The following is a 27,445-nucleotide window of genomic DNA, read 5'->3' on the forward strand; positions in this document are numbered from 1 at the left end:
ACAAACTATGAGCTGGAGAGTTATGAATTTAATCATCTGAATAGACGAAATAGAGGAGGAGGAGTGGCTTTGTATGTTGACAAAAGGATTAACTACAAAATTAAAGATCAAATGACTGTGAAAAATCTTTTGGAATCCATCACAATTGAAATAGGTAAGGCAAAAGACAGAAATATAATTATTAGCTGCATATATAGAGCTCCTGGCTCTAAAATTGAAAAATTTCAAAATTTGACAGAGAAAGTGTTTTCACAGATGGGTAATAAGCGAGTATTTGTTTGTGGAGATATAAACATTGATCTCTTAAACCCGCATCAGCATACAGTAACTGAGGGTTTCATTAACACTATGTACAGTCTAAATCTATATCCAAAAATTACTCAGCCTTCAAGAATAACTTCACATTCAGCTACTCTCATTGATAATATATTTACAAATGATAGATACCAAAACACTAAGTGGCTTATTAATTTATGATATTAGTAACCATTTACCAATTTTTATAGTAACTGATCTGAAGTTTAATAAAAAATGTACTGAGAAAAAACAATATTGCAAGCGCCTGTAATCTGAAGAAGCTAACACTGCCTTAAAAAAATGATTTACTTTTACAGGATTGGAATCCCATTTACAATAAGCAAGATGCGAATTTAGCATATTCCAAATTTGAAAACATATTTCTTAATATATATAACAAAAATTGTCCAATTATACAGTATAATAAAAATAATAACTATAAAGCTAACCCATGGATAACAAAAGGCCTTCAAAAGGCTTGTAAAAAGAAAAATAGGCTATACAGAGAATTCATTAAAAGTAAATCAAGAGAGGCAGAGGTTAAATATAAGGACTATAAAAATAAACTAAACTATTTTGCGGAACTGTAAAAAAAAAAATCATACTTTGTAAAAATACTAAACGATAATAAAAACAATATAAAGCAAACATGGAAAATATTGAATAGTATTATAGTAAATAAACCCAAATCAAATAACTATCCAACATACTTTACTTATGACAACAAAGATGAATATAACATGAGCCAAGTAGTGAATAGTTGCAATAAATTTTTTGATAATGTTGGGCCAGATCTGGCAGCTGAAATCCCACACAGTACATGGGAAAATCAGCAATTAATTGCCAGAAATCTGCACACAATGTTTCTCAGCCCAGTAGATGAAAGGAAAATTATTAACATAGTTAGTACATGTAAAAGTAAAAAGTCAACGGATCATAATAAGGTACATATGTCCTTAGTAAAGCGAATAATTACTGAAATCGCAAAACCATTATCATATATTTTTAACAAATCATTTCAAACTGGGATTGCTCCTAACAGTATGAAAGTGGCAAAAGTGATACCTTTATTCAAATCTGGCAGCAAGCATCTTTTTACTAACTACAGGCCTGTGTCTCTACTGTCACAATTTTCAAAGATACTGGAAAAACTTTACAACAGCAGACTGGATAAATTTATAGATTGACACAACTTGCTTGATGAAAGTCAATATGGTTTTAGAGCAAAAAGGTCCACGACACTGGCATTGCTCGATTCCATAGAAGAGCTCAATAAACATGTGGACCAAAGGGTAATAGCTGCAGGTTTATTTATTGACTTAAGAAAGGCTTTTGACACAATTGATCACAATATATTATTTCAAAAGTTGGAACTGTATGGGATCAGAGGGGTTGCTCTGAGTTGGATTAAAAGCTACTTACAAAACTGAAAGTAGTTTGTTAAACTCGGGGAATACTGTTCTTCATATCTGGACATCATTTGTGAGCTACCACAGGGTTCTGTGTTGGGCCCAAAATGATTTATTTTATACATTAATGATTTATGTAAAGTCTCAGATCTGGTTAAAATTGTGCTCTTTGCAGATGACACAAACCTGTTTTGCTCAGGGGAAAATCTGCAACAATTATTATCTGATTTAGGAACAGAAATGATAAAGTTAAAGAGATGGATTGATATTAACAAATTATCATTAAATTTGTCTAAATCTAAATTAATGTTATTTGGAAAATGACATACAAATTCAGTTAAATATACATGGGCTAAACATAGAACGTGTCAAAGAGAATAAGTTTTTAGATGTCATTATCGATGAAAAAATTAATTGGAAAGCTCATATTTAGCATATTCAAATGAAGGTATCAAAAAGTATTGCAGTATTAAATAAAGTAAAGCATGTTCTTGATTGCAGAGCACTACATACTCTCTGTTGTTCACTGGTTGCACCCTACTTGACTTATTGCTTAATATTAAATATTTATGTAGACGAAGACACGGTGTTCACTTGATATGTTTATGATAATGGGATTTGAGTTTGTGTTGTTAAATGTGTTGTAGCATGGCCCAAGCAGAGGGTCACCTCTTAGAGTCTGGTCTGCTTGAGGTTTCTTCCTCAATACATCAGAGGGAGTTTTTCCTTACCACTGTCGCCTGTGTGCTTGCTCTGGGGGTTGGTAATGTGTATATATGTATGTTTGTATGTATATAACGGGTGGGCTGTTTCTGTGTAGGCTCTCAGTTGTCCAGGTGGTTTCCATAGTAGGGAAGCTTGAATCTTCGACTGGACTGGGTTGCTTGGCGTGAGGGCGTTTGGCTTCAAATTGCAGAAGCTTCCTCAGCTAAAATTCTTGCTCTGGAAGTCTGACTTCTGTCTGACTCTTGTAGAGAAGAATAAAACAGAAGCCAAAAAAAGCTGGAGTTTTAAACCTAACCAGACCCCTCCTACTGAGAGGCAGACTGCTATAGGCTAGTGACTAAACAATAGCTCTAATTAGCAACTATTGTGCTGTAGTTAGCACACCTAATGGCAGGACAGCTGTCCCTCTAATGATGGGATGGATGCCTTTCTGATGGCTCCCTTGATGACATGAATGACTCATTACCATGAACAAAAGACTGAAACTCCTTTGACCTGAGTACGCCATTGTAAACAGGGGATAAAGTGTGTCTCAGACCCCCTCCCCGGTTAAGGCTGGGTTTCAAACGTTTCACAAAGAATGCCTCCTTGATCCCTCTCTCAAACCATTTCTTCTCTCTGGCTAATATTTTAACTTCCTTGTCCTCAAACGTGTGGTTAGTGTCTTTAAGGTGGAGGTGAACCGCAGACTGAGGTCCACTGGCGCCCTCTCTGCGGTGCTGGTATAGCCTTTTGTGTAAAGGTTGCTTCATTTCACCTATGTAGTGTTCGTTACAGTTTTCCTGACATCTGATAGAATACACTACATTGCTCTGTTTGTAACTAGGGATCATGTCCTTAGGGTGAACTAATTTCTGTCTCAAGGTGTTAAACGGTTTAAAGTAAACTGGGATTTTGTGCTGTGTAAAGATCCTCTGTAAAGAAGATCCTCATTAGCTACCTCCAAAACCTGGAGAAAGAGGGACTCATCGACAGGCAGACATACTACAGACTGTACCCTGGGTACGCCACTCCGTGCATCTATGGACTGCCCAAAATCCACAAACAGGACGTGCCACTCAGGCCTATTGTATGTAGCACAGATTCCATCACATACAATTTGGCCAAGTACTTCAAGGGGATTTTGGCTCCTCTAGTGGGTAACTCAGACCACCATGTGGAGAACACACAACATTTTGTGAACAAGATCAAGGACCTACAGCTGGAGGCAGATGAAACTATGGTGTCATTTGATGTGACATCGTTGTTCACCTGCATCCCCACTGCTGAGGCCATCTCAGCTGTGAGGCAGAGACTGCTGGAGGATGTGTCTCTACTTGAAAGGACCAAACTCACACCAGACCACATCTGCCAACTCTTGGAGATCTGTCTCAACACCATGTATTTCCTGTTTAGGGGGAATTACTACAGGCAGATTCATGGTTGTGCGATGGGGTCTCCGGTATCCCCCATTGTGGCCAATCTGTACATGGAGCGAGTGGAGAAGACAGCCTTGACGTCTTTCACTGGCATCTCTCCCAGTCACTGGTTCAGATATGTTGATGACACATGGGTCAAAATCAAGCAACAGCAAGTTGAGGACTTTACAGAACACATCAACTCGGTGGACGCCAATATCAAGTTCACACGTGAGGATGCCAGAAACAACCATTTAGCCTTCCTGGACTGTGATGTTACGATTGGAGAGAAGAGGCAGCTCCAGACAGGGGTTTACAGAAAAACCAACTCAGACTGACCAATATCTGCTCTTCGGCTCAAACCACCCCCTTGAACACAAGCTCGGGGTGATCAGGACGCTTCAACACAGAGCCCTACAGGTGCCCACAACTGCAGAGGAAAGGGCTAAAGAACAACAACGTGTCCGGAAAGCCCTCACAGTATGTGGGTACCCACGATGGTCCCTGGACAAAGTGCAGAAGTCCCAGAGAACAAAGAGACCAGATAGACAGGAGACAGAGACAAGAAGAAGAGTGTCTCTCCCTTATTTAGCAGGAGTAGGGGAAAAACTACAGAGGATCTTCAGACAGCACAAAATCCCAGTTTACTTTAAACCGGTTAACACCTTGAGACAGAAATTAGTTCACCCTAAGGACATGATCCCTAGTTACAAACAGAGCAATGTAGTGTATTCTATCAGATGTCAGGAAAACTGTAACGAACACTACATAGGTGAAACGAAGCAACCTTTACACAAAAGGCTATACCAGCACCGCAGAGAGGGTGCCAGTGGACCTCAGTCTGCGGTTCACCTCCACCTTAAAGACACTAACCACACATTTGAGGACAAGGAAGTTAAAATATTAGCCAGAGAGAAGAAATGGTTTGAGAGAGGGGTCAAGGAGGCATTCTTTGTGAAACGTTTGAAACCCAGCCTTAACCGGGGAGGGGGTCTGAGACACACTTTATCCCCTGTTTACAATGGGGTACTCAGGTCAAAGGAGTTTCAGTCTTTTGTTCATGGTAATGAGTCATTCACGTCATCAAGGGAGCCATCAGAAAGGCATCCATCCCATCATTAGAGGGACAGCTGTCCTGCCAGTAGGTGTGCTAACTACAGCACAATAGTTGCTAATTAGAGCTATTGTTTAGTCACTAGCCTATAGCAGTCTGCCTTTCAGTAGGAGGGGTCTGGTTAGGTTTAAAACTCCAGCTTTTGTTGGCTTCTGTTTTATTCTTCTCTACAAGAGTCAGACAGAAGTCAGACTTCCAGAGCAAGAATTTTAGCTGAGGAAGCTTCTGCAATTTGAAGCGAAACGTCCTCGCGCCAAGCAACCCAGTCCAGTCAAAGATTCAAGCTTCTCTACTATAAGGGGTGGGCGTTAATAAGCTTTGCTTCTGCTCACCCCCTTTTTGGTCACACATGTCACGGTGGAATTGTTTTGTATATCAGTTTTTGTTGTGCCAAATAAATAAGTTCAAGTTCAAATGATCTCCACTACCAAACACAGTCACGTCATCAGCAAACAAAATACAACTCACAGACTTTGACACCAAACCTATATCATTAATATACAACAAAAACAGTACCGGCCCAAGGACTGACCCCTGAGGCACCCCACATGTAATCCTCAATAATTCTGAATTTATCCCACCAAAATGGACACACTAATAAATAACTAGTTATCCAATCAAGGGCCAATTCTCTAATGCCGTACTTCTGTAGTTTGACCAATAGTAAAGTATGATCTATGGTATCAAATGCTTTCTGCAAATCAAAGAAAATCCCTACGGTGTACTGCTTCTTCCTCTCTACTGCATTAGTAACTTGTTCAACAAAATCAATTAAAGCTAGAGAAGTAGTACAGTTTTTTTTCTAAAACCATACTGCTGTTCAAGTATGTGATGTTTAGTTATGAAGTCATTCAACCTCTTTACAAATTTTTTTTTCCAGAATTTTAGAAAACTGTGGTAACAATGAAATTGGCCTGTAGTTTGAAAAGACATACTTATCACCAGATTTAAATAGTGGTATCACCTTAGCTATTTTCATTATAGAAGGAAATTTCCCAGTCGTTAGCGACAAATTACAAATAGAAGTCAAAGATTTAATAATACAATCAATAATATTTTTAATCAAAAACATATCAATGTTATCACTGTCAGTTGATTTTTCCCCTTTTAATTTCTGAACCATGTTGATTTCATCTGCATCTACTTCTCATATATACATTGAATCCAGAAGTGTTTGTTAATTTGCTGATGTGAATAGAATGCGTTTTAGAGGATACAATTGAATTTGATACATTTTTACCCACATTAACAAAATAATTGTTGAAGTGATCTGCAATAACTATTTTCTTTTACAATTTTGTCAGAATCTATATAATAATAAGATGGATGATCTTTAACTACTTTTTTTAAATTGATAATTCATTTAAGAGCTTCCAGGTGCCTACACAAACGCATGATGTTCGTTAATTTTTTTTTTTTTTGTATATCTTATATTTACTTTCAGCCTCATTAGTTCTGCATTTTCTAAACTGCTTCTTAGGGCCCTGTTCCACTGGCGTTTAGGATTATTTGTGTATGGATTGCACACAAAATTGGCCCATATTCGCCAAACATCCGCAATATCCGTGTAACATGCCTGTATGAGTCGGCCGTCATCTGAACACGCCCGTGATCATCCGCAGAGGCACGCATGTCCGCAGCCAGGATTTTTGAACTGTTCAAAAATCTGAATGCGGATAACATCCGCCTTACATACTACATATATACTCAATTCATACACAATACATACTCACTCTATGCGCTGTATATCTGCCGTTAACCGCTGATATCCGCAACTGACGGGGATTTGCGGCTTAACAGCGGACCGGGACAGTGTGTAAAACAGATATATATCGTGCCCATCATGTCCACATCACAAACTAAAATATGTCGTAGCGAATGCATACAAATTGGCCACGAATAAAGCGTTTTTATTACATCTGCTTTGCAGCTGATTTGCGGACAATCTGTGAATGCATAACAAACACTTCACGTAAACCCAAAGTGTGGCAGAAAGCGACATACCTGCCAGTCAGTGCCGGTCCAGCTGTGTAAATCCACAAAGACGTAGCTGCTGCAATCCAGGACTTTTATTTAACACCAAAGGAAGAGTTGCTGTTTAGCCACAACTCACTCAAAAAAAAAAAAAAAAAAAAACCCGTCTCACACCCCAAGCAGCTTCCCCCCTCCCGTTCCCCAAACTCATGAACAGTTAACCCTCGCATGACAAAATGAACATTAACTCTGTGATCAAATTGTCCAAGTCCAGCAAATGCTACAGAGGCTGTATTGTTGGTGTGAATAGTGATGCCGATGGCCCGAGTGCGCTTCTTTTATGACCGCAATGCAGATGCCGTGCACGCGCAACACGTGCGCGATGCATTCTTAATACACCTGTAATACTACCGTGATAATCTCAATGTGTCAGATCAGTTTCCTCACTACATGCGTTATATAACCGTGATTGTTCATCATATATTTGCTATATATTATTAATATATCCATAATTCATACTGGGACATTTGTCATTTTTGGCCATTTTTGTTGCGGACGACAACGAACGTCCGTACTTTGTATACTCAATTCATGCGCAATTAATCCTCTTAAAGACAAACTAACAGGTCTGTGAGAGACAGAATTCTTGCTGGTTGATAGGTGATCAAATACTTATTTCATGCAATAAAATTCATATTAATTATTTAAAAATCATACAATGTAATTCTCTGATTTTTTTTTAGATTCTCATCAGTTTAAGTGCACCTACGATAAAAATTACAGACCTCTCCATTCTCTGAAGGCGGGAAAATTTGTAAAATAGACAGTGAATCAAACACTTATTTGCCTCACTGTACGAGGTCTGTTAAAAAAGTATCTGACCTTTTTATTTTTTTCAAAAACCTGATGGATTTGAATCATGTGTGCTTGCATGAGCCAACCTTGAACCTTCGTGCGTATGCGTGATTTTTTTCACGCCTGTCGGTTGCGTCATTTGCTTGTAAGCAGCCTTTGTGTGAGGATGGGTGGAGTCTCTCGTCGTTTTTTTCTTTGAAAGGAAATGGCGACTGGAGCAGCGCGACTGCATCAAATTTTGCCAGAAACTGGGCGACAGCCAGGTGGAAACCATTCGGATTATTCAGAAGGCTTTCGGTGACGATCCTATGGACATCACACAGATTAAGGAACGGTACAACTGTTTTAAAGATGGCTGCTTGCGCCATTCAGAAGATTCAGACGGCTTTCGGTGGCTTTTCAGTCATGTGACTATCCGAGAAATTGTGGACGAGCTGGGCATGTCCCAACATGTCCTGTGAGGCTTCATCACGGAGGCGCTTTTGCTGCACCATCAGCTTCGTGCCGATGAATTTCGCTGCAACTCTTTTCATGGCATAATCTTCTGTCACAGTGGAATGTTCCAAAAAAGTGCTGATGTCCACCTCTTCCACAATTTCTTAGATAGTCACACGACGGTCCCACATCACCACAGCATTCACTTTGGAAATGATCCGGTCATTTCAGCGTGTTGATGGCCGCCTGGAGCGCGGCTCGCTCTCCACCGTTGTGTGGCCGTCTTTAAACCGGTTGTACCGCTCCTTAATCTGTGTGATGCCCAGAGGATCGTCACCGAAAGCAGTCTGAATAATCGGAATGGTTTCCACCTCGCTGTCGCCCAGTTTCTGGCAAAATTTGATGCAGTCATGCTGCTCCAGTCGTTCCGCCATTTCCTTGCAAAAGAAAAAACAACGAGACTCCACCCATCCTCACACAAAGGCTGCTTACAAGCAAATGATGCAATCGACAGGCGTGAAAAAAATCACGCATGCGCACGAAGGTTCAAGGTTGACTCATGCAAGCACACGTGATTCAAATCCATCAGGTTTTAGAAAAAAATAAAAAGGTCGGCTACTTTTCTAACAGACCTCGTATATTTCAGACCCTTGCAACAGACAGGATTAAGATAATTTATGGATATGCAACAAAACTAAGCCAAGTTTGTGTGTAAGGTTAAGTTTATTTTAATTCACAGAAATCCTTCAACAAAAAGAAACATGACTTTTGTATGATTTCTTCTGTATTTTACTATTATGCGCAAAAGTGACAAATGCAATATGATAAAACTTGAATTTAAATTTGATAATTACAGTAAATCTAAGAGTTTGCTGTGAATTACCATCTGCTGCTTTCAATGCCATTTCAGTAATTCATGACATTAATCAATACATGGAGAACAAATAAAAACTGTGGCCAGTGTCAAAAAGACAAGAAAGAAAGCTGATCCAGACAAACCTCAGCTTCTTTCTTTCTATTTTGGGAGCCTTTGTTTCTGCAACCTCTGCACAATCCTCCTCATGTATAAAATATCCTGTATGCCCTGAAGATAAAGCTTGTTCATGCTTCAACACAAGCAGCAGTTGGATTCCACAGAAAATAACATGGGTGCCTCAGAACTTTCAACACTGCTTGCTTGAAATAATGAAATGTACTGTGGAAGTAAATAAAAGCCCACTGGAAGCAGTTATCTCAAACTTTTTTAAAGGCCAACACTCTTCTGTTTTGGAAGAAAAAACATTGATGCAATGTTGGTGGTTTGCAGGGCGACTGATCTTTAACGCAGATCAATGATGGATTTCTGGGATCCTTGACAGCTTGGTGGAAACTGCAACCATCAAAGCTTAGAAAGAGAAAGACCAACCCTACGACTTTCAGTCAAAGATGAATAATATGGAATTGCATTTGTGTCCAAATTAAAACTTCATAAATACAGTAGTGCTCAGAATAATAGTAGTGCTATGTGACTAAAAAGATTAATCCAGGTTTTGAGTATATTTCTTATTGTTACATGGGAAACAAGGTACCAGTAGATTCAGTAGATTCTCACAAATCCAACAAGACCAAGCATTCATGATATGCACACTCTTAAGGCTATGAAATTGGGCTATTAGTAAAAAAAAAGTAGAAAAGGGGGTGTTCACAATAATAGTAGTGTGGCATTCAGTCAGTGAGGTCGTCAATTTTGTGGAACAAACAGGTGTGAATCAGGTGTCCCCTATTTAAGGATGAAGCCAGCACCTGTTGAACATGCTTTTCTCTTTGAAAGCCTGAGGAAAATGGGACGTTCAAGACATTGTTCAGAAGAACAGCGTAGTTTGATTAAAAAGTTGATTGGAGAGGGGAAAACTTATACGCAGGTGCAAAAAATTATAGGCTGTTCATCTACAATGATCTCCAATGCTTTAAAATGGACACAAAACCAGAGACGCATAGAAGAAAATGGAAAACAACCATGAAAACTGATAGAAGAATAACCAGAATGGCAAAGGCTCACCCTTGATCAGCTCCAGGATGATCAAAGACAGTCTGGAGTTACCTGTAAGTGCTGTGACAGTTAGAAGACGCCTGTGTGAAGCTAATTTATTTGCAAGAATCCCCCGCAAAGTCCCTCTGTTAAATAAAAGACGTGCAGAAGAGGTTACAATTTGCCAAACAACACATCAACTGGCCTAAAGAGAAATGGAGGAATATTTTGTGGACTGATGAGAGTAAAATTGTTCTTTTTGGGTCCAAGGGCCGCAGACAGTTTATGAGACGACCCCCAAACTCTGAATTCAAGCCACAGTTCACAGTGAAGACAGTGAAGCATGGTGGTGCAAGCATCATGATATGGGCATGTTTCTCCTACTATGGTGTTGGGCCTATATATCGCATACCAGGTATCATGGATCAGTTTGGATATGTCAAAATACTTGAAGAGGTCATGTTGCCTTATGCTGAAGAGGACATGCCCTTGAAATGGGTGTTTCAACAAGACAATGACCCCAAGCACACTAGTAAACCAGAAAAATCTTGGTTCCAAACCAACAAAATTAATGCCTCACAGATGTGAAGAAATCATGAAAAACTGAAAACTGTGGTTATACAACTAAATGCTAGTTTAGTGATTCACAGGATTGCTAAAAAAAAAACAGTTTGAACATAATAGTTTTGAGTTTGTAGCGTCAACAGCAGATGCTACTATTATTGTGAACAGCCCCTTTTCTACTTTTTTTTTTTACTAATAGCCCAATTTCATAGCCTTAAGAGTGTGCATATCATGAATGCTTGGTCTTGTTGGATTTGTGAGAATCTACTGAATCTACTGGTACCTTGTTTCCCATGTAACAATAAGAAATATACTCAAACCCTGGATTAATCTTTTTAGTCACATAGCACTACTATTATTCTGAACGCTACTGTACATATGAAAAAATGAATTGGCTGATGGCACCAAATACCCATCTCCAGGATTGAAGGGACAGCTCTAACTAGCTTATAGTGCAAGTGTGCTGTATGATAGACAGATGGTCTAGAACAGACCAGTTCAAAAGCTGGCCAAATTAACCAAGAACTGAGGAGAAGTTGCAAACTTTTAGCTCACTGCAATAAACACAGAAAAGTCTTCAAACAACTCTCAAGCAGCCAAGAAATCTGATGTGACTGAGGGTAAAGTTAGAAGATGGCAACCCCCCACCAAAGATTCATCAGTATTTACTGTACTTTTAATTTGAAAATTATATCCATTAAAACATATTTCATGCCTGTCTTGTTTCATTTAATGTCCTTTAATTACTGTTATTTTAAAATAACTTTCTATATGAAACCAAGATTTGGTCTTCAGAAAGTCTTTTCCCAAAATAAATCTTGAAAAAGAGGGTCGTCTTATAGTCAGGGATGACATATTTTGGAACATAACGATGATAATTTTGATAAATCCTGTGGCCCCTTTATCTGAAACCATCTGTAAAGTATGTAGCCCAGGAAAAGTGCAAACCTGAGCTCAAAGGAGACAAGTTTATACATTTTGACAGTTAGCATGAACATCAGCAGCAGGCCAGCAGAAGTTTATCAAACATAAGAAATGAGATCATTCAGACTTGAAAATTATGTTTCATTTAAATGTACAGCACTTTTTTTCCTAACAGCTACTGGTTGTTTAATGAAAACAGAAACCTGAGTTTAAACTGGTTGAGCAACACCACCTAGCGGTTTTAAACAGATGTGCAGCTTTTGCAGCACTTGCATTTCAGATGAAAGCAGTGTGATGCTCAAATGCTGACATTCAGCTCTGGATGTGTTATCTTATGTAAGACAAAGCTGGTTTATACATGAGTCGAAGATTTATTAGTTTATGTTTTTGAGCATTGTCACACAAACATGATCAATTCCAACATTTTAATGAAAACTATAAAGACAAAATAAGGAAATCTATGTGAAAATAACCAGGTGCCTCTTTTACAAATATAAATAACTTCTTAATACCTCTTCATACCAGAGCTGATAAATACAGCTTCTAGGTTTCTGTTTTATTGTCATTATTTAAATTCAAACGGTGCTTTGTAACACAACACTGTAATAATTGACCTTTCTTCATGAAATGTAGGAGAAATGTTGGCTATTATAAAATAAAGAACAATAGCTTTTTCATGATGATTTGGATATGAGTGAAGTATTTCAACATGGAATACTAAGGAAAAATGCAGCCAAATGGTTCAATACATTGCCACTAGAGGGGAGTGTTTATCCATTGTTGATTCCTTCAATGATGTAATTTCTGTTTAGTCTCACTTTCGTATTATCAAAACACATGCTATTTTCCAACTCAAAGGTTAATGTTTTGTATTGTTTTTTTTTTTTCGAAGGCTAATTAGCAGATAATTACCAAATAAGCAGGGTGTCAAAATCCAAACCGTCATCTGTGTTGTGACACCTGTGTAATGTGTCAAGTAAGAGGTTGCCTGTTGGGGTTAAATACATTGGTGCCCTTGTGTAGCCAGTGGCCGCTACGGTAACCATGAAGGTCCAACAGGCATCCTGAACACAAGACGGCCAATGGGGCTCTGGTGAAACAAGTAGTCCTCAACTGTGGCTCAGGCAGAGGAGGTGATGACTGAAGGTGGCTGGAGTCTGTAGCAGGTCCCCAGATGCTGATCGTCTGGGATTTCCCGTCCATCACACCAGGCTAAGGATTTGTCAACGACTGTGTTTACAGGTGTGCAACGACATTCGCAAGTTACACAAATCCACGCACAGACATCTCTAGAGCAACCATGGATGTAGATTTTCTCCAGGTCCGCCAACCCTTCTAGTGTAACAGTTTATCTGCCAATCGAAACTAAGTACTGAAGCACAAATGTAAAAACGAAGTGGGATTTTAGCACAGTACCTTTGAATACATATTCCTAATACACAAAGCACTGCTAAATTTTATGAGTCAGACACCAAATCAGTCATCTTGGCAGTGCAGTGGCATTTTCATCAAATGTGTGGTATTTCAATTTCAATTTATTTTCATTTATATAGCGCCAAATCACAACAGAGTTGCCTCAAGGTGCTTCACACAAGTAAGGTCTAACCTTACTAACCCCCAGAGCAGCAGTGGTAAGGAAAAACTCTCTCTGAGGAAGAAACCTCAAGTAGACCAGACTCAAAGGGGTGACCCTCTGCTTGGGCCATGACACAGACACAAATGACAGAAACAATTCACAAAATGAAAATACAGGAAATGCTGTTGGTGCACAGGACAGGAGGGTCTCCATCACAAATACCACTCCTATCTCTGGATGGAACTGCACCTTAAACAGAGAGAAAAAACAGAATTAGGCATCAGAAACACAACAAATACAGTATAATTTGTTAGCATTAAACAACAAGAAAAACAGGAAATACTAAGATGATTGCTGGCCACTAGCCCTAACCTTCACTAAAAGACCCAGAATTTAGGTAAACCTGAGGCCGCGGCACGCTCCGTTTACTAATAAAACGAATTAAAAGAGTAAAAAGTGTAAAACTATACTATGCCAGCCATACAACAGAATCTATATGACAAATAAGTGTGTCATAAGTCTGGACTTGAATGTCTCCACAGAATCTGACTGTTTTATTGATGTAGGGAGATCATTCCACAGAACAGGGGCACGATAAGAGAAAGCTCTGTGACCCACAGACTTCTTATTCACCCTAGGGACACAAAGTAGTCCTGCACCCTGAGAACGCAAAGCCTGGGCCGGTACATAGGGTTTAATTAGGTCAGGTAGGTAGGGAGGTGCCAGTCTGTGAACAATTTTAGACTAGTAGGAAAACCTTAAAATCTTATCTCACTGGGACAGGAAGCCAGTGCAGAGACACCAAAATGGGTGTAATGTGGTCAAACTTTCTGCTTTGTGTTAAAAGTCTGGCTGCAGCATTTTGAATCAATTGGAGAGCCCTAATGCCGGACTGTGGTAAACCAGAAAATAGAACAATGCAGTTCTAGTAACTTCCTACTTTTAAATTCTGATAAGACTGAAGTGATGGTTCTTGGTCCAGCGAGGTATCGGCATCAATTTGATCAGCTAGCGCTTAGCTTAGGTTCGCGTGTTATAGATCATACGGATAAAATGAGGAATCTTGGGGTAATTTTTGATCCTATGTTGTCTTTTGACCTCCATATTAGAGATATTACGAGGACTGCTTTCTTCCATTTGCAAAATATAGCGAAGATTCGTCCCATCCTGTCTATGGCTGATACTGAGACTTTGATTCATACATTTGTCTCTTCTAGACTGGACTATTGTAATGCTCTATTCTCTGGTTTACCGCAGTCCAGGATTAGGGGTCTTCAACTGGTTCAAAATACTGCTGCAAGACTTTTGACACAAAGCAGAAAATTCGACCACATTACGCCCGTTTTGGCATCCCTACACTGGCTTCCAGTCGCTGCAAGACCGGATTTTAAGGTACTGTTATTAATTTATAAGATTGTTCATGGACTTGCACCTCATCTGGCTGACCTGGTAAGCCCCTATGAACCAGCTCGGGCCCTGCGTTCTCAGGGCGCAGGACTTTTATGTGTTCCCAGAGTGAATAAAAAGTCTGCCGGTCACAGAGCTTTCTCCTACTGTGCCCCAGCTCTGTGGAACGATCTCCCGGCACACATATGGCAGTCGGATACTGTGGAGACTTTTAAATCACGTCTAAAGACTCATTTGTTTTCCTTGTTTTATCATTAGTGTTATGTGTTTTTATTCTTGTGTTCTTTTATGGTTGTCTTTTTATTGTGTTTTTAAATTTTTAATTCAGTTTTTTCTGTTTTTATTATGTTGCGTGAAGCGCCTTGAGACAATTTCATCGTGAATTGGCGCTATATAAATTAATAAATTTGATTTGAAAATTTGAAGCAGAAGGTTTGAAGATTTGAAGCTCTCCAATTGATTCAAAATGCTGCAGCCAGACTTTTAACACAAAGCAGAAAGTTTGACCACATTATACCCATTTTGGCGTCTGTTCACTGGCTTCCTGTCCCTGTGAGATCAGATTTTAAGGTTTCGTTACTAACCTATAAAACTGTTCACGGACTGACACCTCCCTACCTAGCTAACCTAATTAAACCCTACATACCGGCCCGGGCTCTGCGGTCTCAGGGTGCAGGACTACTTTGTGTCCCCAGGGTGAATAAGGTCACAGAGCTTTCTCTTATCGTGCCCCTGTTCTGTGGAATGATCTCCCTGCGTCAATAAAAGAGTCAGATTCTGTATAGACTTTCAAGTCCAGACTTAAGATGCACTTATTTTCCCTTTCGTATGACTAGCATACTGGCATAGTATGTTACTATGCTTTTTACCCTTATAAATTCATTTTATTAGGAAACGGAGTGTGCCGCGGCTTCAACTTTATGTAAATTCTGGGTCTTTTAGTGAAGCTCAGGGCTAGTGGCCAGTCATCACCTTAGGGCCCTGTCCCACTGGCGTTTAGGAGGATTTGTGTATGGATTGCGCACAAAATTGGCCCATATTCGCCAAACATCCACAATATCCGTGTAACATGCCTGTATGAGTCGGCTGTCATCCGAACACGCCCGTGATCATCCACAGAGACACGCATGTCCGCAATTTTTGTCCAGGATTTTTGAGCTGTTCAAAAATCTGAATGCGGATGACATCCGCCTTACATACTCCATACATACTCAATTCATACACAATACATACTCACTCTATGCGCCGTATATCTGCCGTTAACCGCTGACATCCGCAACTGACGGGGATTTGCGGCTTGGCAGCGGACTGGGACAGTGTGTAAAACAGATATATATCGTGCCCATCATGTCCACATCACAAACTAAAATATGATGTAGCAAATGGATACAAACTGGCCACAAATAAAGTGTTATTACATCTGCTTTGCGGACAATCTGTGAATGCATAACAAACACGTCACGTAAACCCAAAGTACTATATGTGGCAGAAAGCGACATACCTGCCAGTCAGTGCCGGTCTGGCTTTGTAAATCCACAAAGACGTAATAGCTGCTGCAATCCAGGACTTTTATTTAACACCAACAAAAGGAAGTGTTGCTGTTTATCCACAACTCACTCAAAAAAAAACACACCGTCTCACACCCCGAGCGGCTTCCCCCCTCCCGCTCCCCAAAGTCATGAACAGCTAACCCTCGCATGACAACATGAACATTAACTCTGATCAACTTGTCCAAGTCCAGCAAATGCTCCAGAGACTGTATTGTTGGTGTGAATAGTGATGCCGATGGCCCGAGTGCGCTTCTTTTATGACTACAATGCAGATGCCGTGCATGCGCAACACGTGCGCGATGGATTCATAATACACCTGTAATACTGCCATGATAATCACAATGTGTCGGATCAGTTTCCTCACTACATGAGTTATATAACCGTGATTGTTCATCATATATTCGCTATATATTATTAATATATCCGTAATTCATACTGGGATATTTGTCATTTTTGGCCATTTTTGTTGCGGACGACAATGAACGCCCGCAATTTGTGTACTCAATTCATGCGCAATTAATCCTCTCCCCAGTGGGACAGGGCCTTTAGTATTTCTTCTGTTTTTCTTGTTGTTTAATGCTGACAAATTATACTGTATTTGTTGTTGTTCTGATGCCTGATTCTGTTTTTTTTTTTTTCTTTCTGTTTGAGGTGCAGGTTCATCCAGAGATGGGTGTGGTGTCTGTTTCTGAAACCCTCCCATCCTGTGCACCGGCAAAATTTCCTGTATATTTCTTTCTGTAAATTGTTTTGTAAATTGTGTCGGTAGCATGGCCCATGCAGTGAGTCGCTCCTTTGAGTCTGGTCTGCTTGAGGTTTCTTCCTCAAATCACCAGAGGGAGTTTTTCCTTAACACTGTCACCAGTGTTCTTGCTCTGGGGGCTGGTAAGGTTAGACCTTACTTGTGTGAAGCGCCGTGAGACAACTTTGTTGTTATTTGGCGCTATATAAATGAAAATAAATTGAAATTTGAAATTGAACTAAATTGAATAATCACTGAAAGCACTGGAACAATTAAAGAAACAATTAGTTTAAGGATTCCATTCTTTCATGAGGGATGAATTGTTGACAAAACCATCTGCTAATATAAGCAACAGGTTGGTCATTATCATGTTCCACAGGAGCCTGTACTCAAGGTTCTTGAAATGGAGCAATATCTCCAGCTGGTGGACATTTACCACAGCCTCTGTGCTAGTCTTTGTACTTTAAAGAAATGATTAGTAAACTCAGCAGCACCTACTTAGGTGTCAGTACTTGTGTGTCTTACTAAGTATTTCATTATTATAAAAAAAAAAAAAACAACAACAAATCATACAACTTCATGTCTTAGATGGTTAAACAGCCCTTTGGTGTGTGTGTGTATATATTTGAGATGGGACAATGCATATTAATGAACATTGTTACATGTAAATATGCTGGATGATAGCAGGATGTTAATTTCCATCCGTAGTCCCAGTAACATAGAAACAGACTAAGACCACACAACATACCAAAATAAATTAATCATGACAGAAAAACAATTAAAACAGAATATACATACAGATATTTACAATTTAAAGTAGCAATAATTGATAAATACGAGTAGCTGACAGGTGGAGGAACCAAAAGAGTTTCATGATGGGTGTTGAGGTGCATAAGTACTGTATTAAAGTGACAAGTGCTAAGGTGCTTCAGTGCCTGGTTGTAATTGCACATTACAGTACTAGGTTGTATTGCACGATGCCCAATACACTCATTTGCACATGCAAAAGTGTAAATATTGCACAGGGTGTCATACACAAGTTTACTGTGTAAAGACTACTAATCCATTTAATAAACAAGGGCATTGTGTACATATAACTGAAAAAGAAACTTGAGTGGTGCCTCCACAGCTGAATTGTGTTTTAGGCTCCACATGGTTGCATGCCTGATTTGCCAGTAACCAAACTTTCAACTGTCCTTTGAAAGTAGTGAAAGTGGCGCTCTCCCTGATTGTGACTGGGAGGTTGTTCCACGCTTGCCCACCTTTTATGGATAACACATTCTGACCAAAGGTGGTCCTTCTATGAGTAATCTCACAGTCACCTCTTGTACCATACCCTGTGAATCTTTTTATGTGTATGAATTCTTTAACAGGAGTTGGTGCTGGTCCATGGAAACATTTGCATATGAAGCAGGCATATTTCAATACCTTCAGATTTTGGGCCAACTGGGAAAGTATTTATTGTACTGTGTTTTATAAGTACCTCCATTAACTGAAGCTTCACTGCTGTAGCCATCATAGGTCAGAGGGCTGTACTTCTGACAACTGTCCCAGGTGAGTCCCGCTAATTGTTTGGCCTTGGAGGCTGAACCTCCGCGGAGGACTTGGGAGCGGCTGACTGCTTCCTGATACTGACCCATCAGCTCATCTTCACTGTCCGATGAAGAGTCTTGCAGGTCAACATCAGAGTAGATCTTCTCTGTTAAAAAAAAGAAAGGAAAAAGAAAACCTTGTTACTCTTGAAACCTAGGTCAACTGAAAAAATTTACGCAAAACATGATCAGCTTAAGTTGCTCAGTCTAGTTTGGATGGATGTAAACAAGCTAATTAGCACGTTCAAATAATTAACTTGATCTTTGGTTTGTTTATTTATTTTACCATTAAAATTGGTCATCACTTCTCAAACTACTCTCTCAGAGTAAATTTGTTGCATTTGTTGCTGGAAAAAAAAAAAACTTCACTGTCGACTGTTTGCTGTTTCTGTACTCTGGCAAAACAATTTCCTTTGGGATAAATAAAGGTGATCTCATCTTATCTTAAAATCAAATAACTTCTCAAGGCCAATGGGTGTGCATGTACAGAGCACGGCACATGTAGACTTTGCAATCAGGATTAATGATCAGATCAATGCAGCAGCAGTGATTGCAGGTGAGAAACAATTTAAAAGAGGGTAAATCATCACGCAATGTGCAAAAGATGTTGGTTGTTCACAGTCAGCTGTGTCTAAACTCTGGACCAAATACAAACAACATGGGAAGGTTGTTAAAGGCAAACATACTGGTAGACCAAGGAAGACATCAAAGCATCAAGACAGAAAACTTAAAGCAATATGTCTCAAAAATCGAAAATGCACAACAAAACAAATGAGGAACGAATGGGAGGAAACTAGAGTCAACGTCTGTGACCGAACTGTAAAAAACCGCCTAAAGGAAATGGGATTTACATACAAAAAAGCTAAACGAAAGCCATCATTAACACCTAAACAGAAAAAAAACAAGGTTACAATGGGCTAAGGAAAAGCAATCGTGGACTGTGGATGACTGGATGAAAGTCAATTCAGTGATGAATCTCGAATCTGCATTGGGCAAGGTGATGATGCTGGAACTTTTGTTTGGTGCCGTTCCAATGAGATTTATAAAGATGACTGCCTGAAGAGAACATGTAAATTTCCAGTCATTGATGATATGGGGCTGCATGTCAGGTAAAGGCACTGGGGAGATGGCTGTCATTACATCATCAATAAATGCACAAGTTTACGTTGATATTTTGGACACTTTTCTTATCCCATCAATTGAAAGGATGTTTGGGGATGATGAAATCATTTTTCAAGATGATAATGCATCTTGCCATAGAGCAAAAACTATGAAAACATTCCTTGCAAAAAGACACATAGGGTCAATGTCATGGCCTGCAAATAGTCCGGATCTTAATCCAATTGAAAATCTTTGGTGGAAGTTGAAGAAAATGGTCCATGACAAGGCTCCAACCTGCAAAGCTGATCTGGCAACAGCAATCAGAGAAAGTTGGAGCCAGATTGATGAAGAGTACTGTTTGTCACTCATTAAGTCCATGCCTCAGAGACTGCAAGCTGTTATAAAAGCCAGAGGTGGTGCAACAAAATACTAGTGAGGTGTTGGCGCGTTCTTTTGTTTTTCATGATTCCATATTTTTTTCCCTCTGCTTGGTCTAAAAAAGTAACCGTTACTGACTGCCACAATTTTTTTTCTTGATTTCTTATAGTGTTTCTTAAAGCCAGAAAGTTGCCATTTGAAATGACTTTAGTTTTGTGTCATGTCTGTGATCTGCTTTTTTTCTACAAAATTAAACAACTGAATGAACATCCTCCGAGGCCGGTGATTCCATAATTTTTGCCAGGGGTTGTATAAATGAAAATAATTTGAGACTTTACAAATGTTTTTAACTGTTAAGCTTCATTCACTATGCCCGCAAAAATATGTTAGCGGTCTAAAAGTTATTGGAACTAAATTTATCGGAAGCTAATTGGTCCGCTGATGGTTTTCAAAGTTACCTGAAAAGCTAATCCGCTAATGAAAACGTTAGCTTCGATAATTAGTGGTTAACGGATTAGTGGATCTGTGCCCACTACTGTGTATAAATAGCTAGCTATCCAATCTTGCCAATCCCCTGATACCATACCTCTTTAGTTTATCCAGTAGCAAAGTATGATCTATAGTATCAAATGCTTTCTGTAAATAAAAAAAAAAACAGTATATTGCTTACTTTCAATTGCATTTGTAATCTGTTCAACAAAATCAATTACAGCCAGTGAAGTAGTGCAATTTTTTTCTGAAACCATATTGCTGCTCCCTAAGTAGATGATGTTTAGATATAAAGTCATTTAACCTCTCTGCAAATACCTTTTCCAACATTTTTTAAAATTGTGGTGAGATTGGCCTATAATTTGAAAAGACATGTTTGTCACCAGATTTAAACAGCGGTATCACTTTGGCTCAGGGGTTTTCAAAGTATGGGAGAGTGAGCTCCCCCTCAGAACAAATGAATACCTGTGCTCCCCCCCCCAACACACAAACACAATTTCAACATCTTTGTGTGTTTCCTATTCTTTTACACATGTTAAACACATTTTAAATATATTTATGTGTGTTTAAGGAACTGTCTATGTATTTACACATTTATAGCTTTTGTAAACATATTTTTAATGAACTTCCTATTCTTTCCAACATTTTACACCCTTTAAAAACATTTTAAACATGTTTTTACAAAACTTTCTATTCTTCTATTTTTACCTTTTGTCATATTTTAAACATCTTTTTTTAAACATGTAAACATCTTTGTATGTTTTTAAACATCTTTGTATGTTTTTAAATGTCTTTGACATAACTAACATTTTAACATAAATATTACTAAAACTTTTAGACATATTTAGTCTCATCTCATCTCTTGTTTAGTGTGAACAATGAGTATGGGTCTTTGACGCGCACAGGCGGCTGATGCGGGGATGCACTGTGGAGAGGAGCAAACCAAGATCGTCCTCTACTTTCTTCTTTTTTTTTTGGTTTCCCTAAACTCTGTTTTCTTACTGGTAGATTTATGCACTAATAATGGATCTATTTTGCTCCTGGCATGTTAGCTAACAATATTTTCTTTTTTCTTTTTTATTGGTTAACAGTGTTTACAGTTATTTTTTTGTGCCCCCACCCCCGAAGAACTTCCCACACACCCACAGTTTGAAAACCACTGCTTTACCTAATTTCATTCTGAAAGCAAATTTCCCATTCATTAGTGATAAATTGCAAATATACATATAAGGTTTCACAATACAATCAATAATACTTTTAATCAGAGATATCAAAACTATCAGATGTTTTTTCCCTTGAGTTTATAAACAATTATTTTTTATTCATCATTTTCTTCAATTAACACTGAATACTGAATTTTATTGTTTTTGTGTGATCCAAAGAGTACATTTTAGAAGATACAACTGAATTTGCTCAATTTTTACCCAGATTAACAAAGTCATCATTAAAGTGATCTGCTATAGCTTTATTTTCCAGCAACTGTATCTGTGCAAAAAAAGCAGGATATTCTTTAGCACTTTTTTCTTATTTATGATTTCATTTAAAAGCTTCCAAGTACCCTTAATGTTTATTTTATTTTTTACAATAAATCACTATAATACTCCCTTTTACATAATGTTAGTTTGCTTTTATATGCCATATCTTTTCTCAGCATCAAATATTCTTAGCTTTAAAAACTGCTCAAACAGAAAAAAATATTCTTTTTACATGCATTTTGCAGTCCCTTAGTGATCCAACTTTTAACTAATTTCCAACTTTTAACACCAAAGAGCGATGTTTATTATATAAATTGGAAATAATAGATATGAATAATTCATGAAATTGAGCAATGTCCTCAATATAAATATCACTCCATTAATAACAACCGTCTGACAGACAACAGGATTTTTCACATCTTAAAAAAGCGTACATTAAAAATACAGCTGTATAAACAAAAAAATTATAGTTATTTTAATCAAGTCTTGATCTCTTGAAGGTATTTGACACTGTGTGTCACAGACTCTTGTATGAAATTCTTTACAAACACGGTGTCTCTACACAAGCAGTCTCTTGGTTTGCAGACTATTTGGCAAGCAGGACTTGGTGTGTTCACATGGCTGGTGCCTTCCTTGAGGGAACAAAAGTTCTCCCTCAAGGCATAGTTTTGGGACCCATTTTGTTCACACTTTATACTACTGACCTGTGTGCATACCTATCAAATTCCTTCTATCATCTGTATGCTGATGACACTGTAATCTATTGCTGCTCAAACTCAGTGACACAGGCATTTGAATTTTTGCAGTCTGCTTTTGATGTGGTGCAGAACCGTCTGGAGAAATTCAAACTAGTTTTGAATGCAGAAAAATCCAAAGTAATGTTTTTCTATAAATCACCTGTTTCCTTGGAGAACATACAATCAATCAAAACTGCCTTAGGTAATATTCTTGAGCTGGTCAGCACCTACAAGTATTTGGGATTGACTATTGACACAGAGCTCTCTTTTAAAGTTATAAACACCTGATCTCCAAATTAAGGGTGAAGCTCGCCTTTCTTTACCGAAACAACTCATGCTTCTCCTTGAAGTGCTGGGAAGCTCCTGATAACTGCAACCTCCCTGCCCTTATTGGACTATGGCGATGTAGTGTATAGTTATGTTTCATCAGTCCCTGACCTGCTGTATCAGTGCGCTCAGATTCATCACTGGTTGCAGCCGCCTCACCCACCACTGTAAGTTGTACGCCAAAGTGGGCACGCCCTCTTAGTCTCTCAGGTGTTATACACACTGGATGATTTTGGTCTGGTTCCATCCTATTTATCCAGTTTGCTTCAGAGATCTGAAAGCCGTTATGCACTGTGATCAAATGCCGCACTGAAGCGGGAAAAAAAGCCTTTCATTTTTCAGCTCCCTCTGATTGCAACATTCTCCAGTCCAATCTGAAACTGTCCAGACTGACTTCCTTGAACACTTTCCGATCTACTTTATGAGCTCATGAATTCCTTTGCACAATGCCTGTGTTTATACTTTCTAATCTGTTTGAGACTTGACATTGTTACAGTTTTAATACAACCCCAATTCCAATGAAGTTGGGACGTTGTGTAAAATGTAAATTATAACAGAATACAATGATTTGCAAATCCTCTTCAACCTATGTTCAATTGAATACACCACAAAGACAAGATATTTAATGTTCAAACTGATAAACTTTATTGTTTCTGTGCAAATATTTGCTCATTTTGAAATGGATGCCTGCAACATCTTTCAAAAAAGCTGGGACAGTGGTATGTTTACCACTGTGTTACATCACCTTTCCTTCTAACAACACTCAATAAGTGTTTGGGAACTGAGGACACTAATTGTTGAAGCTTTGTAGGTGGAATTCTTTCCCATTCTTGCTTGATGTACGACTTCAGTTCAACAGTCTCCGTTGTCGTATTTTGTGCTTCACAATGCGCCACACATTTTCAATGGGCAACAGGTCTGAACTGCAGGCAGGCCAGTCTAGTACCTGCACTCTTTTACTACGAAGCCACGCTGTTGGAACACGTGCAGAATGTGGCTTGGCATTGTCTTGCTGAAATAAGCAGGGACGTCCCTGAAAAAGACATTGCTTGGATGGCAGCATGTGTTGCTCCAAAACCTGGATGTACCTTTCAGCATTGATGGTGCCATCACAGATGTGTAAGTTGCCCATGCCATGGGCACTAACACACCCCCATACCATCACAGATGCTGGCTTTTGAACTTTGCGCTGGTAACAATCTGGATGGTCTTTTTCCTCTTTTGTCCAGAGGACACGACATCCATGATTTCCAAAAACAATTTGAAATGTGGACTCATCAGACCACAGCACACTTTTCCATTTTGCGTCTGTCCATTTCAAATGAGCTCGGGCCCAGAGAAGGCGGCGGTGTTTCTGGATGTTGTTGATGTTTGGCTTTCACTTTGCATGGTAGAGTTTTAACTTGCACTTGTAGATGTAGCAACGAACTGTGTTAACTGACAATGGTTTTCGGAAGTGTTCCTGAGCCCACACGGTAGATCCTTTACACAATGATGTCGGTTTTTAATGCAGTGCCCCCTGAGGAATCAAAGGTCACAGGTATTCAATGTTGGTTTTCAGCCTTGCAGCTTACGTGTAGAAAGTTCTCCAGATTCTATGAATCTTCTGATTATATTATGGACTGTAGATGATGGAATCCCTAAATTCCTTGCAATTGAACATTGAGAAACATTGTTCTTAAACTGTTGGACTATTTTTTCACGCAGTTCACAAAGTGGTGAACCTCACCCCATCTTTGCTTGTGAATGGCTGAGCTTTTTGGGGATGCTCCTTTTATACCCAATCATGACTCTCCTGTTTCCAATTAGGTGTTCTTTGAGCATTTATCAACTTTCCCAGTCTTTTGTTGCCCCATCCCAACTTTTTTGAAATGTGTTGCAGGCATCCATTTCAAAATGAGCAAATATTTGCACAAAAACAATAAAGTTTATCAGTTTGAACATTAAATATCTTGTCTTTGTGGTATATTCAATTGAATATAGCTTGAAGAGGATTTGCAAATCATTGTATTCTGTTTTTATTTACATTTTACACAATGTCCATACTTCATTGGAATTGGGGTTGTATGACCAAGAGGACTGTATTTTATTTTTCACCAGGGTTCTCATGTTGATGGTAACCTGTCCATTATGACGTGTGCTGCTGTCTTTCTTGGCAGGTCACCTAATTATTACATCATCTTGTCAGGGCCCCATCTGTTATGAGGTTTTATGTGGTCTAGTCTCCCTTTTGTCAGCCTCTGTTTATATCTGTTTTCACTGCGCTCAGTTACACTGTCTTAGTTTGTTTCTGTTCACTCTTCTTCTGCCCTCATCTACTCTGTCTGCCTCAGGCCCTGATTCCTCTGCTTCTCTTGAGCTCCCTCTGGTGTTCTGGTGGCTTTCTGGTGATCTTCTGGGTGTGTTACGACCTTGGGCTTTGAGCACCTGTTGGAGTCCACACCTACACCAAATAAATCCCTAATCTACTGGGTTACTTGAGTCACTGTCTTTCCTTAGTGTGGGTCCATTGCTCTTTGCTTTATGCATTTGCAGCAGTCACATGGTGGTTAGCTTCCGGCTCCTTTCCATGTCCTGTCAATTCCTCCTTTTGTCTAGTTGTCTTGTGAGTACACAGTTTTTGCGGCTCTTTTATCCCTTGTGTTTATTGTCTGGAGAAGATCGGTATTTTGCATTTTCCCTTTGTTTGAAGAAAGAAGAGTTATGTCTTTACTCTCCCTTTGTTAAAGCAACTGCTGGACTTTGTTTTTTGAATGCTTTTGCCCCAGAAGAGTGAGCGTCTGTTTTGCTGGTGCACTCCTTCTTGACTAGAGTTAGTGTTTGGATGAACTGTCCTTTGAGGAGACAGCTCTTCAGCCTGTTGGCTTCGTCCCATCCTGTCTATGGCTGATGCTGAGACTCTGATACATGCATTAATCTCTGCTAGATTGGATTATTGTAATGCCTTATTTTCTGGGTACCGCAGTCCAGTACTAGGAGTCTTCAACTGGTTCAAAATGCTGCTGCCAGACTCTTGACACGAAGCAGAAAGTTTGATCATATTACAGCTATTTTGGCATCCTTTCACTGGCTACCTGTCTCTGAGGCTGGATTTTTTCAGGTTTTGCTATTGGCCTATAGAGTTGTTCATGGACTGGCACCAGCCTATCTGGCTGATTTAGTTAAACCTTATGTACCGGCTTTGCGTTCATGGGATGCAGGACTGCTCTGTGTCCCAAGGGTGAGGAAAAAGTCTGCAGGACAGAGAGCCTTTTCATACAGTGCTCCTGTTTTGTGGAATGCCCCCCCGGCCTCAGTGAGACTTTCAGATTCTGTGGAGATTTTTAAGAGAAGACTAAAGACACATCATCTTACCCAGTCTTATGGCTAGCATCCTTTTTAATTCTTTTTAATTTCTTTTAAGTTCTTTTACTTTTTGTTGTGTTTTATTGTGAACTTTTAATTGTCTTTTTGATGTTTTAAATTTTATTTTACATTGTTTTTATTATTTTATATTGTTTTTGAGCTGTTTTTATGTGAAGCGTTGTTATCGCGATATAAATTTAATTGTTGGAATCAACACCCAAGGCTGATATTGCACCGATACTAAAAGACAATGTTTGAGCTTCTTGTCTACCTTTGAAAGCTGAAGTTCCTGAGTTATTCTGTACCGATACTAAAGAACAATATTTGCATTTTCATCTGCATTTGTAAGAAGTTACTCAAGTTATGCATGAGAAGTAACCAGAGTTTTGTCAGCACCAATATTAGGACGGGTCGGAAGTTCGTGGTTGCACTTCGACACCTGAGGTTGGGCCTGCACCACTGCAGTGGATGAAGCCTGGGTTGTTGACTGCACCTTGCATACAAGAAGCCTTAGTTCCTCTGCACTCCTGACAAAGAAGGAGTCCTGAAATTTGACTGCCCTGTCATCTTATTTATTCCACTGGTATCAAATAAACTGTTTTCTCCATCCTGTTGTCTCGGCTGCTCAGCATTATAGGGTTATCAGTCTCTGTTTCTGGCTCCACCACCAAACTGTGACACATCTGATACATTCATCAGTCTTAGATTAAATGCAATTATAATTCTGATTTCTTCCAGCAGAGAGCAGCAGATCTTTGAATTGAACCCACTCAGAGCTGTAGCATTAAGCAACCTGGCAGAAAATAACTAGTTTTATTTGCAAAATGTAGGTGGTTTCAGAGCAATAACCACTGGAAATGCAAGAAAGCATGTTTTTTGTTAGAGTGCAGCACAACACTGACTTACCTTAAAATGATGTCTTCTCATACTTCTAATGTGCCCAAAACAACAATGTGCCTCATGACTTGGCCCAGTAATTCCCATTTGTTTTTAAATGAATGTTTGCCATGCTGGTCTCTCGTG

General features: G+C 39.1%; 1 protein-coding gene and 1 long non-coding RNA gene across 2 annotated transcripts in view; one reads left to right on the plus strand and one right to left on the minus strand.

The window, feature by feature from the left end:
* Nucleotides 1-27,445, minus strand: part of syt14a (synaptotagmin XIVa) — a 107,350-nt gene that overhangs the window by 47,831 nt on the left and 32,074 nt on the right. The window contains exon 3 of the mRNA XM_034159651.1: nt 18,462-18,677. Coding sequence (XP_034015542.1) covers nt 18,462-18,677 — 216 coding nt within the window. The remainder of the gene's footprint in view (nt 1-18,461; nt 18,678-27,445) is intronic.
* LOC117500868 lies at nt 14,237-26,325 on the plus strand. The gene is made up of 4 exons (XR_004557875.1): nt 14,237-14,248; nt 18,477-18,486; nt 22,975-22,983; nt 26,198-26,325. It is a non-coding gene; the product is annotated as an uncharacterized LOC117500868 (long non-coding RNA).

This window comes from Thalassophryne amazonica, chromosome 19 (genome assembly GCF_902500255.1).
Source record: "Thalassophryne amazonica chromosome 19, fThaAma1.1, whole genome shotgun sequence".
Lineage (NCBI taxonomy): Eukaryota > Metazoa > Chordata > Actinopteri > Batrachoidiformes > Batrachoididae > Thalassophryne > Thalassophryne amazonica.